Source organism: Girardinichthys multiradiatus, chromosome 12 (assembly GCF_021462225.1).
Source record: "Girardinichthys multiradiatus isolate DD_20200921_A chromosome 12, DD_fGirMul_XY1, whole genome shotgun sequence".
In the NCBI taxonomy this organism is placed as follows: Eukaryota; Metazoa; Chordata; class Actinopteri; order Cyprinodontiformes; family Goodeidae; genus Girardinichthys; species Girardinichthys multiradiatus.
The window spans coordinates 8,027,467-8,042,995 of NC_061805.1; the positions used below are offsets into that span (position 1 = coordinate 8,027,467).

The 15,529-nt window shown below is 38.9% G+C and overlaps 1 protein-coding gene across 4 annotated transcripts in view; it reads right to left on the reverse strand.

Moving 5' to 3' along the window:
• Positions 1-15,529, reverse strand: part of si:dkey-112e17.1 — a 45,550-nt gene that overhangs the window by 13,939 nt on the left and 16,082 nt on the right. For all 4 annotated transcript variants that reach the window (XM_047380160.1, XM_047380159.1, XM_047380161.1 and 1 more), the window contains 2 exons: positions 8,976-9,934; positions 1,198-1,249 (listed from right to left, as the gene is read on the reverse strand). In XM_047380160.1, the coding sequence (XP_047236116.1) occupies positions 1,198-1,249; positions 8,976-9,934 (1,011 nt within the window). The remainder of the gene's footprint in view (positions 1-1,197; positions 1,250-8,975; positions 9,935-15,529) is intronic.

A 15,529-nucleotide genomic window follows, 5' to 3' on the forward strand; every position in this document is an offset into this window, starting at 1 on the left:
ACTGTGACATTTATTCTCTCTGCCAGGCCTGCAAAAAGATAACGACATCATTTTGTTCTTGCAGCCCTAATTTGGATATTCTTGCAATGTTCTAGACAGATTAAGTGGCATGTAGTTGAGGGTCTGCTTGCTTACAGCCCAGCCGTTCTCCTAACAAAAGAAAGGCTGGAAAGAAACATTTTGACCGGTCAGTTTCGTCTTTACAAAAAACCAGAGATTGGACATTGGCCAAATTTACCTTTTGATTTTCCTGTGCTCAGGATGTTTTTACCATCAAGTCAAATGAACTTGGTTGTCTTAAATGGCTATACCTCGTTATATATATATATATAAATAAAATTTTAATCATATTTTCCACTGACTGAAAAGTTGAAAAGCAAAATGAATCAAAGTCTAATTGCCATTAAAACAAAAATGATAAGAATAATAAGGCTTTAAAGCAGGCTTTACAAATGTTACTAAACAGCCTTTGTTTTAAATCTGTGACCTGGAATGAACCTGAGTTGGCCCGGCTCAGTGGGGAGTGCATGAGGTAGATCTACAGAATTAGGCAGCGTTGGTCTCAGTAGCAAAACATATTAAAAGAAATGTTCAGTGATCCCAGATAAAGCTCTGTTTCCAGAGGAATGTCTGACAAATGAATAAGACAGTGGAGACAAGAAGGCAGGTAGGGGATAAGTCTCATGTGGAGAAACAAACAGGGATGAACTAGGAAAAGCAGACATATTTAAACGAGCCAATATTTGATCCTTTTTATAAACGGAACCTTGTGATAAAGGTGATCCACTTGAAAATATTGCAGTAAATATTTTACTTATAAAGGAGAAATACTTTTTTTTTTTTTATGCTGTGCCAGACTCATAGGCATCCCACAAATTCTTTCACTACACGTGCTGCTATGAAAAAAAAAAAGAAAGAAAAAAAGGCACATTGAAGTCAAAGATTTAAACAAGACAAGGTCAACCTCTCACTCCCTATGGAGTCTCTTATAATCAGCGCTTAATATGGAGCTCCTGACTTCAATTTTATGGATTTAAAAGATTGGCTATTTTTCCACACAGTTCAACTAAAAAAAGTTACTAAAACTGTTTTTGTGCATCATGTACTTTCAGCACAAATTTTCATAAGGATCAAATGTTTACCAGAGAGGACGTGCGTGGGAGAAAAAGTAGTGTTAAACTGGAGTTGTTTCAATACCTCAGAGTTGCTTGATGTGCAGGAACTGGCTCTTTTTGGACACAGCTGGGGTCTGGAAAAGATGAATAGCCAAATCAGTTCAAGCGCTAATTAAAGACAGATCTGTGAGAAAGTATTTTTATGAAGCTTCTGCTGAAAGAAAACCACTCCGATGTTCACAATTTGACCAGAAATGTAAAAATGGAGATAGTCCCATCTAACTGTGCAGTACTGTAATTACCTCCATTAACTTTTAGTATTATAAATCCCACATACCTGCGGCTATCTCACTCCCTAGTTTTTCTGTTGTGGCATTAAATGATGCTCTGGTTGTCTCCGACTGCATTTATAATGGTTGTTGCTGAGCTGTCATCGCATTTTTAACCGATACGATGTAGACAAGGGATATGTGATAACAAGCTCTAACTAACCAGACTCCACATTTTAATATACAAAGATCGACGTTATTCCTACATTGCCTGGCAAAAGCTCTCATACTCATTAAACTAATTTTGAGTTGTTACAACCACAAGTTTAAATGTGTTTATTTGGATTTTGTGTGATAGACCTGCACTAAGTGGTGCATAATTGGAAAGTGCAAAGAAAATGATGCATAGTTTTTTTCCCATACAAATCTAAAAGGATTGTGCGATTTTGTGATCACACCCCCGAATCAGCACTTTGTAGTACTTTGCACCTGTACAGACCAGACATTTTTACTGTTATGCCCAGCTAAATAGAATAAGCCTTGTCAAATGAGATGGAGGGTCTGTGAACATCAGTTTGCCATAGTTTCTCAATTGGATTGATGTCTGAACTTGAATGGGCCACTCCAACACAGAACCATGCTTACATTTTGTCGCAACCAACTTTATGCTACGGTTTCCTGCTGCAAGATGAACATCTGCTCCAGTTTCAAGCTTTTTGCAACCTCTAACAGGTTTTCAGTTGACTGACAGGAAATGTGGTGGAGAGAGAGGGAGGAAGACAAAGGTCTACGGGCCAGGACTCGAACCTGTGACAGCTGCATCAAGGACTGTAGCCTTCGTACATGGGTCGTGCACTTTACCACTCCACCACTGCCTTAACCCACTATCTTGCCCTCTTTACTGATTAATGCTCTCCATGCCTGGCCTGTCAGCTTAGGCAGTCCACAGCTTCTTGGTAGGCTTTCAGTTCTGCATTTCTCTCTCCATTTTCGAGTGATGGATTGAACAGTTCTCTGTGAGTTGTTCTAAATGTTATTTTATAACCTAACTCTGTTTTAAGCCTCCCTATAGCTTTCACCCTGACCGGCTGCTGACCTGTCTTCATGATGGTGTTTGTTCACTGATGTTCTCTAACAAACCTCTGAGGCCTTCACAGAACAGCTGGGTTTATACTTAGATTAAATTACACACACACTGAGTCTACACACTGATTTGGTGGCTAGTAACAGCACTAGGTTGGACTGGATTTTATTTAGGGGTTTCAGATTAAAGTAATCTAGCCTTTAAGATTTTTTTTTGTAAAACATGTTGAAAAATCCAGTATCCTTTCCTCCTCCTTCACAGCTATGCACCACTTTGTGTTGTTCAATCACATAAAATTTCAATAAAATACATTGAAGTTTATTGCTGTAACAAAACAATATTTGGTAAGGAAAAGGGAGATACAATTTTTTCACATAGATATTACTATTTAAGTTCTTTTAAAATCGAGTACATTAAACCCACGTTTATGACACACTTTTCCTAAATATTTGTCTAATGATATTATATCACCAACATTTTTCCGTGCCGGTTTGATATGGATTTGAACCAGTGACGCATGAAATACACAGGTATGTGGGCTCTTATTAAAAATGAATATTACAGCAGAGTGAGTTCTTTACCCGTCACCAGTCAACTGAGGGCAACCCCTGCCGATATACCCTCAACCACCTCTGGCTGTTTCCTAACAAAAGGGGACCTTGAAGGTGAACTCAGCACTACTTAAATGTTGAATGATTGGGTCAGACTTGCCTGGCTTGTGGCCAATTGTTTTGGTGAACTTATATAAATTAATAGGCAACATAAAAAAAACCAGCTCCTAAGCAGCTCCTAACCTTTGTATATGTGTATTAATGCATGTTCTCGCATTCGAATGAGCCGTATTGTTGTTGTTACTATAGACACTTTCCTTTTATGGAACACGTGTTTCTAATTTTACTGGCCTTACTACTGAGAACCTCCAGAGTTATTGTGCCTGCAGAGGGACTGGACATACTGAGCTGCTTAAATTCTTTGAGAAAGTTAAGGATTAATTACAGGCACAAATGTAAACCTTGCAGAGGTTCAGACCTTTCTAAAACAATGGATTAGTACAATCAGCTCTTCAGAATGGATAGTATTACATTTGTTTAAGATTAGCCCTGTCCATTTGAGGCTAGGAACAAATGTAAATTACACCTTTTTATAGCCTTACAATGCTACTGCTACCAAACTCACACTGGGCTCTACCTCTCCTGGATGTCCCCTAGTCTCTAAGCTACCCGCCCATTACTTTCATGCTGCCTTTCTGGTTTTGTGCGCTGGAATTGATGCCAGGTGCTGCACCTTGAATGCCCCCTCAGTGTTTGGTGAGAACGATTGACATCAAGGAAGCCGCACCATTGCAGCCAAAGCCAACTTAATCACCAAGGGTCACCACATCAGACACTGAGGCACCCAGCTGAGTCAACATAACAGAGATGTGACGATGAAGGCCCGAGTTTGTGCATTTTCTGTCAGACCAGTCATTTTCAGTGGTGAGAGAGCCAGAAGTTGAGATCTTGTGAATCTTTCTTTGGGTAATATCGCAGCGTTCAATGTGCCACGTAAGTCTGACCTGAGAGTGACATCACATTAGTTCTGAGCATGTTCTAGTTACAAGTTGGAAAAAAACAACAGGATTTGCTATTTGTTGTGATGCTATCTACTATTAGCTTTAAAAGCTAATAACGCTGGAAGTGCTGGTGAACAATTAATTCCTGCAACTTTTACTACATTTAAATGCAGGGCAGCCATGTTGGATATCAAAGTTGCAGCTGCTCAGGGGAACTGTGACTTTCCATGATTGAATTTTGACTTAAAAGTCGAAATTAGCACCATATTAACTGAATCCTCATGCATATATTTTGCTGGTATTGTTTTTATGTGCATCTTGGTTTTGACTCCTTCTGAACTAACATACTGTATGTTAAAAAAGTTAAATTGTTGCAGGTGAGCCTAAAACAATGAAAAAAAAATTTTAACATACAGGTTAAAAACAATTAAAGCTACTACATGAAACCACAAAATAGGCTAAGATATATACATTAATCAGGGATATTTTAATGACAAATACAAATAGTCACCAGGGAACATTCAGACCAAAAGGATTGTTAATATATCTGTAGTAAAATTCACAAAATTCAACCTCATTCGCTAAACATTAACTATGATTTATCCTTTATTATTATCGAAAAATAAATTTGTGCTTTTTATTTACCAAGATATTTTTCTCTGGATAAAGCTGTTGAAAAAATGATCCACTAAAGTTAAGCTGGACATCTTAACATTGAAAAAAAAAACATGAAACATATTTCTTCCTCAAAAGCTCAGAATTGCTTTTTATATTTGTCTGTAAACTGACCTTTAGAACACCAAAAACCCCAGAAACATTGGTTCTGGCTTTCCAAACTTTAAAATCTTTTATAAGATGAGGGCACTTATCGTACTGATAATCATTAACAGATTTTTTCTAGAGTTGTGAGAACTTTGATTTATCGTGAGAACAATTAACTCCACATAATAATGACAACAGTCCCAAAAACTAAACGTTTTGCTGGGATTGGTAGTTTCTTTTCTCCCCACTGTTGATTCCATAAGAGCAGCAATGAATATCAATATCTTTAAAAATATGATTAAATGCAATTAAATCCAAGGTGTCTGTAACTGATGTTTCTCTATCTGACCAGTTTTCTGTTATTTTTGAAAGCATCATCTGCAATGACTCGGTTTGCCAAAGCGACATTATAAGAAAACGCATCTTTAAGGACGGTGCTGCTGAAACTTTTAACCAGATTTACTCTTCTACCTCCACTTTGCCCTGTAACACTGTAGATGAGCTGGTAGATAACTTTCATTCTAAAATCTCGGACATCATTGATTCAATTGCTCCACTTAAAGTGAAAGTAATTTCTGGGAAGAAAATCTCTCCGTGGGGAAGTGCTCCCCCAGTCAGAAGTGAAAAAATGAGTGTAGAAAAGGTGAACGCAGGTGGAGAACGACTGGACTCCAAGTTCACTATATTATCTATAAAGAGAGACTATACAGATATAACCTACAACTCAAAAATGCAAGGGAATCTTTCATTTCTGAGATCATCAGCAAAAACATTAACAATGCTCGTGCATTATTTGCCACAGTCGACAAGTTAACAAACCCTCCTGTAACTGTAGCATCTGAACTCCACTCTACCAGGGCCTGCAATGAATTTGCTAAATTCTTCACTGAAAAACCCAAAAGATCAGAGGGGCAGTCAGCACATCCACATCAAGTCCAGTACCAAAGTTGTCTCCAACTAGAACTGATTTTGACAAAATTTCCCAATTTCACCAAATAAACTACAAAAACCTAGAAGAAGTTGTACACCAACTAAGCTCTTCTTCCTGCTGTCTCGATCTTTTACCCACAGCTTTCCATAAGAAAGCTTTGCCCATAATAACATCGGATTTAACACAAATAATAAACACGTCCCTTTTGTCAGGTGTTTTCCCACAGGTCCTAAAAACAGCAATTATCAAACCTCTATTGAAAAAGAGCAACTTGGACAAGCTGCTAGTACAGAACTACAGGCCTATATCAAACCTCCCCTTCATCAGTAAGATTATTGAAAAAGCTGTGTTTCAACAGTTAAACAACTTCCTAACAACGACCAACCGCTTCGATGTCTTCCAGTCAGGCTTCCGTGCTCACCACAGTAGAGACTGCTCTTGTCAAGGTGTTCAATGACATCCGTATAAATGCAGACTGTGGAAGAACCACAGTGCTGGTATTATTGGACCTTAGTGCAGCATTCGACACTGTTGATCACTCCATTTTATTAGAGCGCCTGGAAAACTGGGTCGGCCTTTCTGGTACAGCACTCAACTGGTTTAAATCCTACTTGAAGGACAGGGACTTTTTTGTGTCAGTAGGTATCTTTACATCAGAGACCACAAAAATCACATGTGGCATTCCCCAAGGGTCCATCTTAGGGCCCCTCCTATTCAATATTTACATGCTCCCCCTAACTCAGATTTTAATAAACAACAACGTAAGTTATCATAACTATGCAGATGACACACAGCTATACGTTACAATGTCACCAGGTGACTATGAACCCATTCAAGCACTGGGTAAATGCTTAGAAGAAATCAATGCATGGATGTGCCACAATTTTCTTCAGCCAAATCAAAACAAAACTGAAGTAATAATCTTTGGACCAAAGGAAGAGCATTTAAAAGTTAGCACACAGCTTCAGTTAATACAGCTAGAAACCACCAGTCAGGCCCGAAACCTGGGTGTAGTGATGGACTCAGACCTGAACCTTCAGAGGCACATAAAGGTAGTAACAAGGTTGGCCTTCTATCACCTAAAGAACATCTCCAGGATAAAGGACTAATGTCTCAGCTGGACCTTGAAAAACTAACTCATGCATTCATCTTTAGTAGAATTGATTACTGCAACGGTGTCTTCACAGGTCTGCCTAAAAAGTCGATCAGACAGCTGCAGTTAATCCAGAATGCTGCTGCCTGTGTCCTCACTAGAACTAAGAAAGTGGAGCACATCACCCCGGTTCTAAAGTCCCTACACTGGCTCCCTGTAGCTCAGAGAATAGACTTTAAAATACTTATTTGTTTAGAGTGGCCTTTCAATGTGTTATCTAAACATTACTAGTTAAGTTTTCAGTCCAATTTTCCTTTAATTTTCTTATCCATCATTCTATTGTCTTTATTTTTTTAATTACCTGTTGTCTGATTTTCTGTATCATTGTAATGTTTTTCCTTATTCCTTATGTTGCTGAAAAGCGCTATATAAATAAACTCGACTTGACTTAAATGCAGTTATTGTGTGCTCTTTGGCAATAACATTTTACTACTTTATGTAAATAGAGTCCTACATTGGCCAAAATAGGCTGCAATAGATTTTTCATTATTTTATCACTTTCATTTTTATCAAAACAGATACCATGAAATAGTGTAATAAACCTTTTAATTCCAAGGACTATTTTCTATGCTGGCATGTTGACTAATTACACAGATTGCAACAGAGAGCTAGATTTTTGAGGGTCCTTGGCCATTTGGCGCACACAGTTTTGGTTGTTTTGTACCTGGATTTTTAAGGTATAAACCTTTTAGGTATAAAACAGAGCCATCTACCACAGGATGTCCAGTTATACCAACCTTGGGGATGCTTTGTCAAACTGGTGAATTAACCTGAAGCTAATTTCAGAAGTTAGCTGAAAGTATGAATATTTTACAGCAAAGTGTTTTTCTTTTGAGCCATCAGCCGCTGTCTCTCATAGTACAAGTTGTATGTTTGAAATGCAGCCTTCTGGAAACCTCCAAGTTAAAATAAGATTCTGCATTCTCTAGGGAATATACCTGGAGAAATATGTTCACAATTAGTAATGCTAATGTTGCTAATAGCTAATATACACTGCTCAAAAAAATAAAGGGAACACTCAAATAACACATCCTAGATCTGAATGAATGAAATATTCTCATTGAATACTTTGTTCTGTACAAAGTTGAATGTGCTGACAACAAAACCACACAAAAATCATCAATGGGAATCAAATTTATTAACCAATGGAGGCCTTGATTTGGAGTCACACACAAAATTAAAGTGGAAAAACACACTACAGGCTGATCCAACTTTGATGTAATGTCCTTAAAACAAGTCAAAATGAGGCTCAGTATTGTGTGTGGCCTCCACGTGTCTGTATGACCTCCCTACAACACCTGGGTATGCTCCTGATGAGACGGCGGATGGTCTCCTGAGGGATATCCTCCCTGACCTGGACTAAAGCATCCACCAACTCCTGGACAGTCTGTGGTGCAACATGACGTTGGTGGATGGAGCGAGACATGATGTCCCAGATGTGCTCAATCGGATTCAGGTCTGGGGAACGGGGGGGCCAGCCCATAGCTTCAATGTCTTCATCTTTTTTTGAGCAGTGTATAATATTGAAGGTAATTTAAAATGTCAACCTTGAATCATTTTTGCCTTTGCATTAGTAAAACCCCATTTTACAGAGACTGCTCTCTCACACATGGTGGGACATTGCCTCTGCTCAAAATATAAATAATTAATGAACATTTAGGGCAGGAGGGGTAGAAATAAATATTTTGGGTTTTTTAAACCGTTTTTGGTTTATAAAGACAACTTAGAATTAGTCAAAATTGGCACCAGCAGGTTAAAAATATACAACACCCACAAGATAGGAAATTGACTGTAAAATTCTGATCAGTGAACACATCTATTATTCCCTTTTATTTTTGTAATTTAACAATGTCATATAAAAAGGAGCCATCTAAACAGGACTTTTCAACAAAACCCAAGGTGTTAATTTTTTCCCCATCGACTTGATTTTGAAGGCTCAGTTACTCTGCTTTCAGTGTAAACACTTGTTTCTATGAAAATCCGGCACCTTGCACTCATCAAACTGTATCAGATCAAGTCAACAATGTGATCAAATTAATTTACCTATTCCATTTAGTCTTTTGTTAGGGTTTGCTTCCAGTAATTAATTTATTTGGTTGTTTCTTTTACCTGAAAATGATGCAGAGAACACTCATAAGTATCAAAGCGAAGAAGGCGGCTCCGCTCACAGCAGCAAGGAGGGAGTCCACCTTGCTGCCTGATGGAAACGCAGCTCGTTCATCCCCTCCTGGCTCGGTCAAGTTGTGGTAGTGGAAAAGAAGAGCAAATCCGCGTCCCCAGTGGGTGGTTGTGATGAGCTCCATGATGACCTCCACCATCTCTTGGCTTGAGCCAAAAACCAGCTGGCTGCTGGGAGGCCGGTTGGACCCACAGAACCTGGAGGAAAAGGTGATGAGGTCCGAAATGTAGAGGACATCGTGAGGGCAGGCGTCAAGGATGAACTGTTGAGTTTCAGGACTCACAGTAGAAGTATCTGTGGAGGGTGGTGAACCAAAGGTGGTCTCTTCCATAACTGTGTTTGGGTTCAAACTAGGATTGAGATCTTCACTTAAGAGAGAAGCAGAGGCAGAGTTGATGACATTGTCTGCAGAGGGCACAGCAAGAGATAGGAAATGGGAAGTCGGGAGTGATGAAGACTGACTAGAGGATGGATCTGCCGATCTTTTGGCAGAATTTGAGACTTTGGCAATCCCCATTTTTGTAGACTGTTCCTGGACCATAACTTGATTGAGAACACCATCTTGGGAAGATCGTTGAGTCTTTGAGAGATCCCCTGCAGTCTGAAGTGTAGGCTTTGCGGCTGCAGACAAGCTTTCATCAGCTGATAATCTGGTAGGGGTTTCCTCTGCTTCTTCTTCAAAATTAGAGAAAGCAGAGTACTGAGGTTCAGAGTCATGGCTTTCAAACACATCAAAGTCAAATATCTCCAAAACAAGCTGGTAATCAACAGGAACGACAAACTGCCAAACACAGTGAGTCCCAGAGGAGTAGTTGTAGGGGAAACCAGGAGACAAAATGAGACCCTGAACATCCACCAAATTCACCTTGGCACCGCAGTCAAAGTATACCTGCAACGATAATAGAATAGGATTAGCATCAGAATGTATTTATTTTGTATTTGTTTTTGACTTTAAAGCACTGCCCAGATAGGGGCCTATAACTTTTAGATCATCCATGTCACCATCATTGTCAAGTTTAACCAAAGAAAAAGAACATTTAGAAGCAATAACAATTGAGGAAAGTACTGTGGAACTCAAAAATGTCATTGGACAACAGAATTACTGAGACAAAGAAATTGTCAGGTCTTGCAGAGTATGTACAGGCTTCTGGATAGTCAGGTACCAACTTAACGGCTGTTATAACAGTCCAACCAGTGGAAAAAAAAACATTTTCAAGGTCACTAAACTAAGTAGATTCACTCATTGCAATTTCTCATAACGGAGAGAAGCTAGCTTTAGGGACAGCATTTATCTGTTTGATAAAATTTAAACTGTTGTCCATAAACCTTTCAAGGCTTCCAGGAAAGGGCCTTGTATAATTGCTCAAAAGCTCAAAAGGACAGAGGTTGGAGATTTCAAAAAATAGAACTTCTGTTCAGTCTTCATTTATTTTCACAAGATTTGGTGCCATCTATACTAAGACATTTTGGAAATGTTTAAAAAAACGGCTTTCAACTATGTCTGAGAATCATGTTTCAGGGGTAAGTATACATGTTTGTTGTCCGCATAGAAATTGAACAAATAGTTGGTTTTTTTTTATATTTATTTAACCAAAAACAAAAAAGAACAGGTGGAAGAATGGACCCCTGAGGGACACCAAATGAGAGAGAAGCTTTTAAAGATACTGTGTCTTCCAGCATGGCTGTAAAAGTTCTGTCACTCAAATAAGACTTAAACCACTTGAATGCTGCTTCTTAATCCCTAAATGAGAAATGATGTTATGCTCTACCACATCAAAAGCAGCACTGAGATCTAACAGTACTGACATATCAGGATTCCCATAGCCAGTAAAAGACACTTTAGCACTTTTAAAAGTGCAGTTTCAGTATTATGATGTGCTTTAAAACCAGATTAAAAATCTCCACCAATGCCATACTGATCTACAAATGACTGGAGCAGAAGAAAGACTGATTTCTCCAGCATGGAAATAAAAGCCAATTCGGAAATTAGTATGAAATTAAATTAAACTTGGTGGGTGGATCAATATTATGTTTTTTCAGGATAGGCTTCAGCCAAACATTCTTAAAAATCAGCTAGAACATGCCAAGACTGAAGACTACTATTAATAACAGACAAAACACTCATCCCATTATGTGAAGTACATCATATCGAATGATGTACTTCACTCTACAATCATGTAACACTACAATATGTTTATGAGTGTCAAATGATGTGATTTTAGACCTATAATGCTAAAAAGTTATTCGTTTGAAATTCAATCTAATAATGATCAATGACACTGGCTTCATCAAACATGATGAGGCGTAAGGTAAATATATTACATGAAAGCTGGAGTCTTGATTGCTCAATCACATAAACTATATTGACATTGAGCCACTGAACTCAACCTTTATTTCAAAGCCTGTGTGGTTGGCCTTGGTGACCTGTGGGAGCATTTCTTCAAACTCGCTGGCTGTAATTCTTCCCAGGAGCATGGAGATTTAAAAGGGACCTTGGCCCTAAGCATAGGCAGATGTTTATTGGTCCTGGGAGCTGAAGACCAGACCTTTGCAGGGGGCCTGTGTGTTTATGAGGCTCTCTGTTCACCTCAGTTCTTGACTGTGGGAAAGCCCCAGACAAGCAGACCCCCCTTGCCAGATTGGTAACAAACAACACCCTCCAGCAACACTTGCTTTGCAGTTCTACAAAAAGGTACATTTTTCTCCTAAAGTGAAGCCTAGAAGATTTTTTTCAACATTTATCGAAACTCATCCCCCAATGGGCAGGTGGAGAAATAGGTTATCTTCTAGATCTCAGCCCTCAGCGAATTGCACTTTTGTTTTATCTGCTAAGAAATATAACTCTGAAACTCATGTCTCAATGTTTATGAAACATAAATTTACCAGAATACAGAGGTTTCCAATAGAATGTAGTCAGGTGCTTCTCAACAAATCCACTTCATTGCCTGATCACTTGTTAACCTTTATAAAAGCATACGTTTTGGAAGTTTGTAGCTCTGAAGCACTCAGATCCCGCATTATGACAATGCCAAGAAAGAATATCACCAGCAATATTATTAATCTTAATCTTGTATGGCCATCCATCTGAGAAAGTCTTTACAGTCATTGCCAAACATTTCAGAGTTCATAATACAAACTTCCAGCAAGTTCATCCTGAGGTCAAACCTCACAAAGAAATATAGGTAAACACTACAGGGCCTCAGTGTGCATGTTAAATTTAAAGTTCATGACAGCACAGCTAGACCGATATGTGTGGGCTGTTCACAAGGGTTTCAGGCAGTTTATTTATTCTAACAGAAAGACATAGTTCGCTAAACTACATTTAATTAGGTGGAACATTTAATTAGGTGGAACTGGCAAAAAAATGTTTATTGATAGAATTTATGAATAATTTCATGGAGGTGCTTCAAATCTAATGTAATCCAATTAATATTCTCTAACTTGTAGTGCTTTGCAAATGTATTTACACTCTGCACTTTTAGCATACACTCAAATTTAATCTATTGGAATTTTACTGGACAGACCCGACACCAAGCAGTACATACATGTAAAGTGAAAGGAAAATGATAGATCGTTCTCTACTTTTTTTATGGAAACACAAAAGTGTGGCGTGAAACTGTATTTAGACCCTCTTTGTCAATACTGTACTTACAGCTGTAGATCTTTGAACATTGATTGGCCATTCAAACAATTTGATCCAAACCAGTAGCTCTGCCAGAATGTTTAGGGTTGCTGTTTTAGTGGAAGGTTCTGTGTTCCCTGGATGGCTTGCAGTGCACGTTTAACTAAATGTCTTGTGGCTGTCTTTCATCAATAGTGCTTTTTTCCACTCTGCCATAAAAGTCATATTTGTCAAGTGCATAGTTGTCCTGTCAACAGCTTCTCCCACTTGAGTTGGGGATCTCTGCAGCTTTCCCGGAGTTACCACAGACCTCTTGGCTGTTTCTCTGATTCATAATCTCCTATCCCTGTCTCTAAATTCAGGTGGACAGCCATGTCTTGGTGGATGGATTAAACTGATATACTGTTTTATAACATAACCCTGTTTTAGGGGTCTCCACAACTTTATCCCTGATCTGTTTGTCGTGTTCCTTGGTCTTCCTGATGCTGTTTGTTTACAAATTTTCTCTTTAAAAAAACAAAACTCTAAAGGCCTTCATGAATAGCTGTAATCGCACTAAGATTAAATTAAACATAGCAAGCCTCTACTCAATATTTAGGAGACTAATCAGATAACTTCTGCAGGCAATTGGTTGCACAGATTTTATTTATGATGAACGCCACTGTTATCTGTTATTTGTTTATAAAAATATTTAAGAACTAAGCTTCATTTTTCATCCACTGCACATTTCTGCACTACTGTGTTCGTCTTTTACAGAAACCCCCCAATAAAATATAATACAGAGGCGTCTGTTACATGAAATGTGGAGTATTAATACTCTTGCAAGGCACTGTACATTACCGGCCCACCTATTAATGTAGTTAAATTGCCTAAAAGCAAACCATATTGTAAGTTGATCCCAAAGCATTTTAATCAACAACCTAAATGTTACAGTGCAGTTGTCTGCTCTAACTACAAAGTGCTCATCTTCACAGTGAGAACACAGCTGAAGCTACAACAAACCTCATGTTGATCTACGTGCAAAGGAACATGCACTGAACTACAACCAATTTATAAGCTATGGAGTGCAGGCATTAGAGGTTCGAGTTACCAGCAACGCGGCTCATGGTAAGGCATTACACATGTTTGTCAGCTCCAACTGGATTTCTAAGAGTTGCAAAGGGAAAGTATGTGGCTGACCAACTATGCAACAACTTAACCAGATTACTTTCCTTGCATATTTTACTAATTACATTTACAAACAGTAATACCGTTGTCATGGACAACTGGCTCCGTCTGTTCTATTAAAATGAATAAAATGTTTGCTGACTTCTATATGTGTTTTTGTCAAGTTAGCCATTGCAGTTTTGCGGCTACTCCTTTAGATTTGACACTTAGAAGTATTTACATTAGTTTGTGGCATGCTTCACTTGCCCTGCCAACACACCAGAAATTAGAGAGGGTAAGCTGATTTACAGGTTTGCCATGTTTGCAGCAGAGTTGCGCAATGAGGGAAACCACTTTGCATTATTATGGTGGAAAGGAAGGACAAACTGTTGCCATTCTGAGTAAAAACAAATAGCCAGCTTTTGTTAAACCAAAATAAATAAAGATGGTAACGTTGACAAGAAGGGGCCACAAATACTGCACAGCTCGGAGTGGGTAGTGATGAAAAGACAGCTGTGTCAGTGATGAGACCATCTCATTTCTCCCAGGATGATGCTGCTGGAAGGTCCACTGATCTCTAGGATGTACATGCTAGACTACACATGAAAAGACTCTGAAGTGACACACTGGTGAATGGAAATGGGGCATTCTTATAATGCCAAACATCTCAGTTCTGTTACATCACAGGCCATTCCACTGGCAGGCCGCTAATTATTCTAGGATGCCTTTTCTCATGGCAGAACAATGAGACTGCAGTGCTGTTTTAGGGAGCCACTTCACAAATGGGGAGACTGGATCATATTTTAATGAAGCAATGCTAAAAAGGTACAAGCTGAAACTTTATGTAAGAGCCAGCTAGTCACTGTGTCCCAGTTGGGCTGATAGCAAGAGCCTCCCTGGGCAGAAGGTCAACCAAGGACATGAAATGTCTCATTCAGTGAAACATCAGAAAATATGCCGCTATGGCTGAGAGGCGCCCCCAAAAAACGCCGTTCTTCTGTACTTGTCATTTTGTGGAAGAACAGTACGTCCAAAAAAGTGTAAATCATATCTAGGGTAACATACTGCATTTAGAAGCCACCAGCTGACAGGTCAGGCAAATGGGGCATTAATCAGAGAAGTATCCAGGAGGCCCATGCTAACTTTGGAGGGGCTGCAGAGATCCACAGCTCAGGTAGAACCATTTTCCAACAGAAAAACTATGTTATTCACTCCATGAATTTGGCTTTTATGGATGAGGGGCAAGAACAAAGCCAGTGTTGAAAGAAAGCCATATGAAGTCCTCCTTGAAGTTTGCCACAAGCCATGTAGGGGACACAACAAAACATGTAGAAGTAGGTAGTCTGGTTAGATGGTAACCCAAGCTTAACATGGTAACTAAGCAATACACCTTGAAACCCTATGCATAGTAAAACATGGTGAGGACAGCGACAGGCTTTCGGTACGCTTTTTTTCAGTAGGTATAAGGAAACTGGTTAGAGTAGATGGGAAGATTAATGGAGCTAAATACAAGAAAATCCTGGAATAAAACATGCTAGAGACTGCAAAAGACTTAAGGCTGAGGAGGAGTTCTACATCCAGCAGGACAAGGACCCCAACATCCAGCTCCAGTGGAACAGTTTAGATTGATACTGATCTATCATATAAAATCCCATTAAAATACTTTTATGTGATTATTATGTGATTAAATGAGGAAAAAGGTTGGTGGTAAACTCC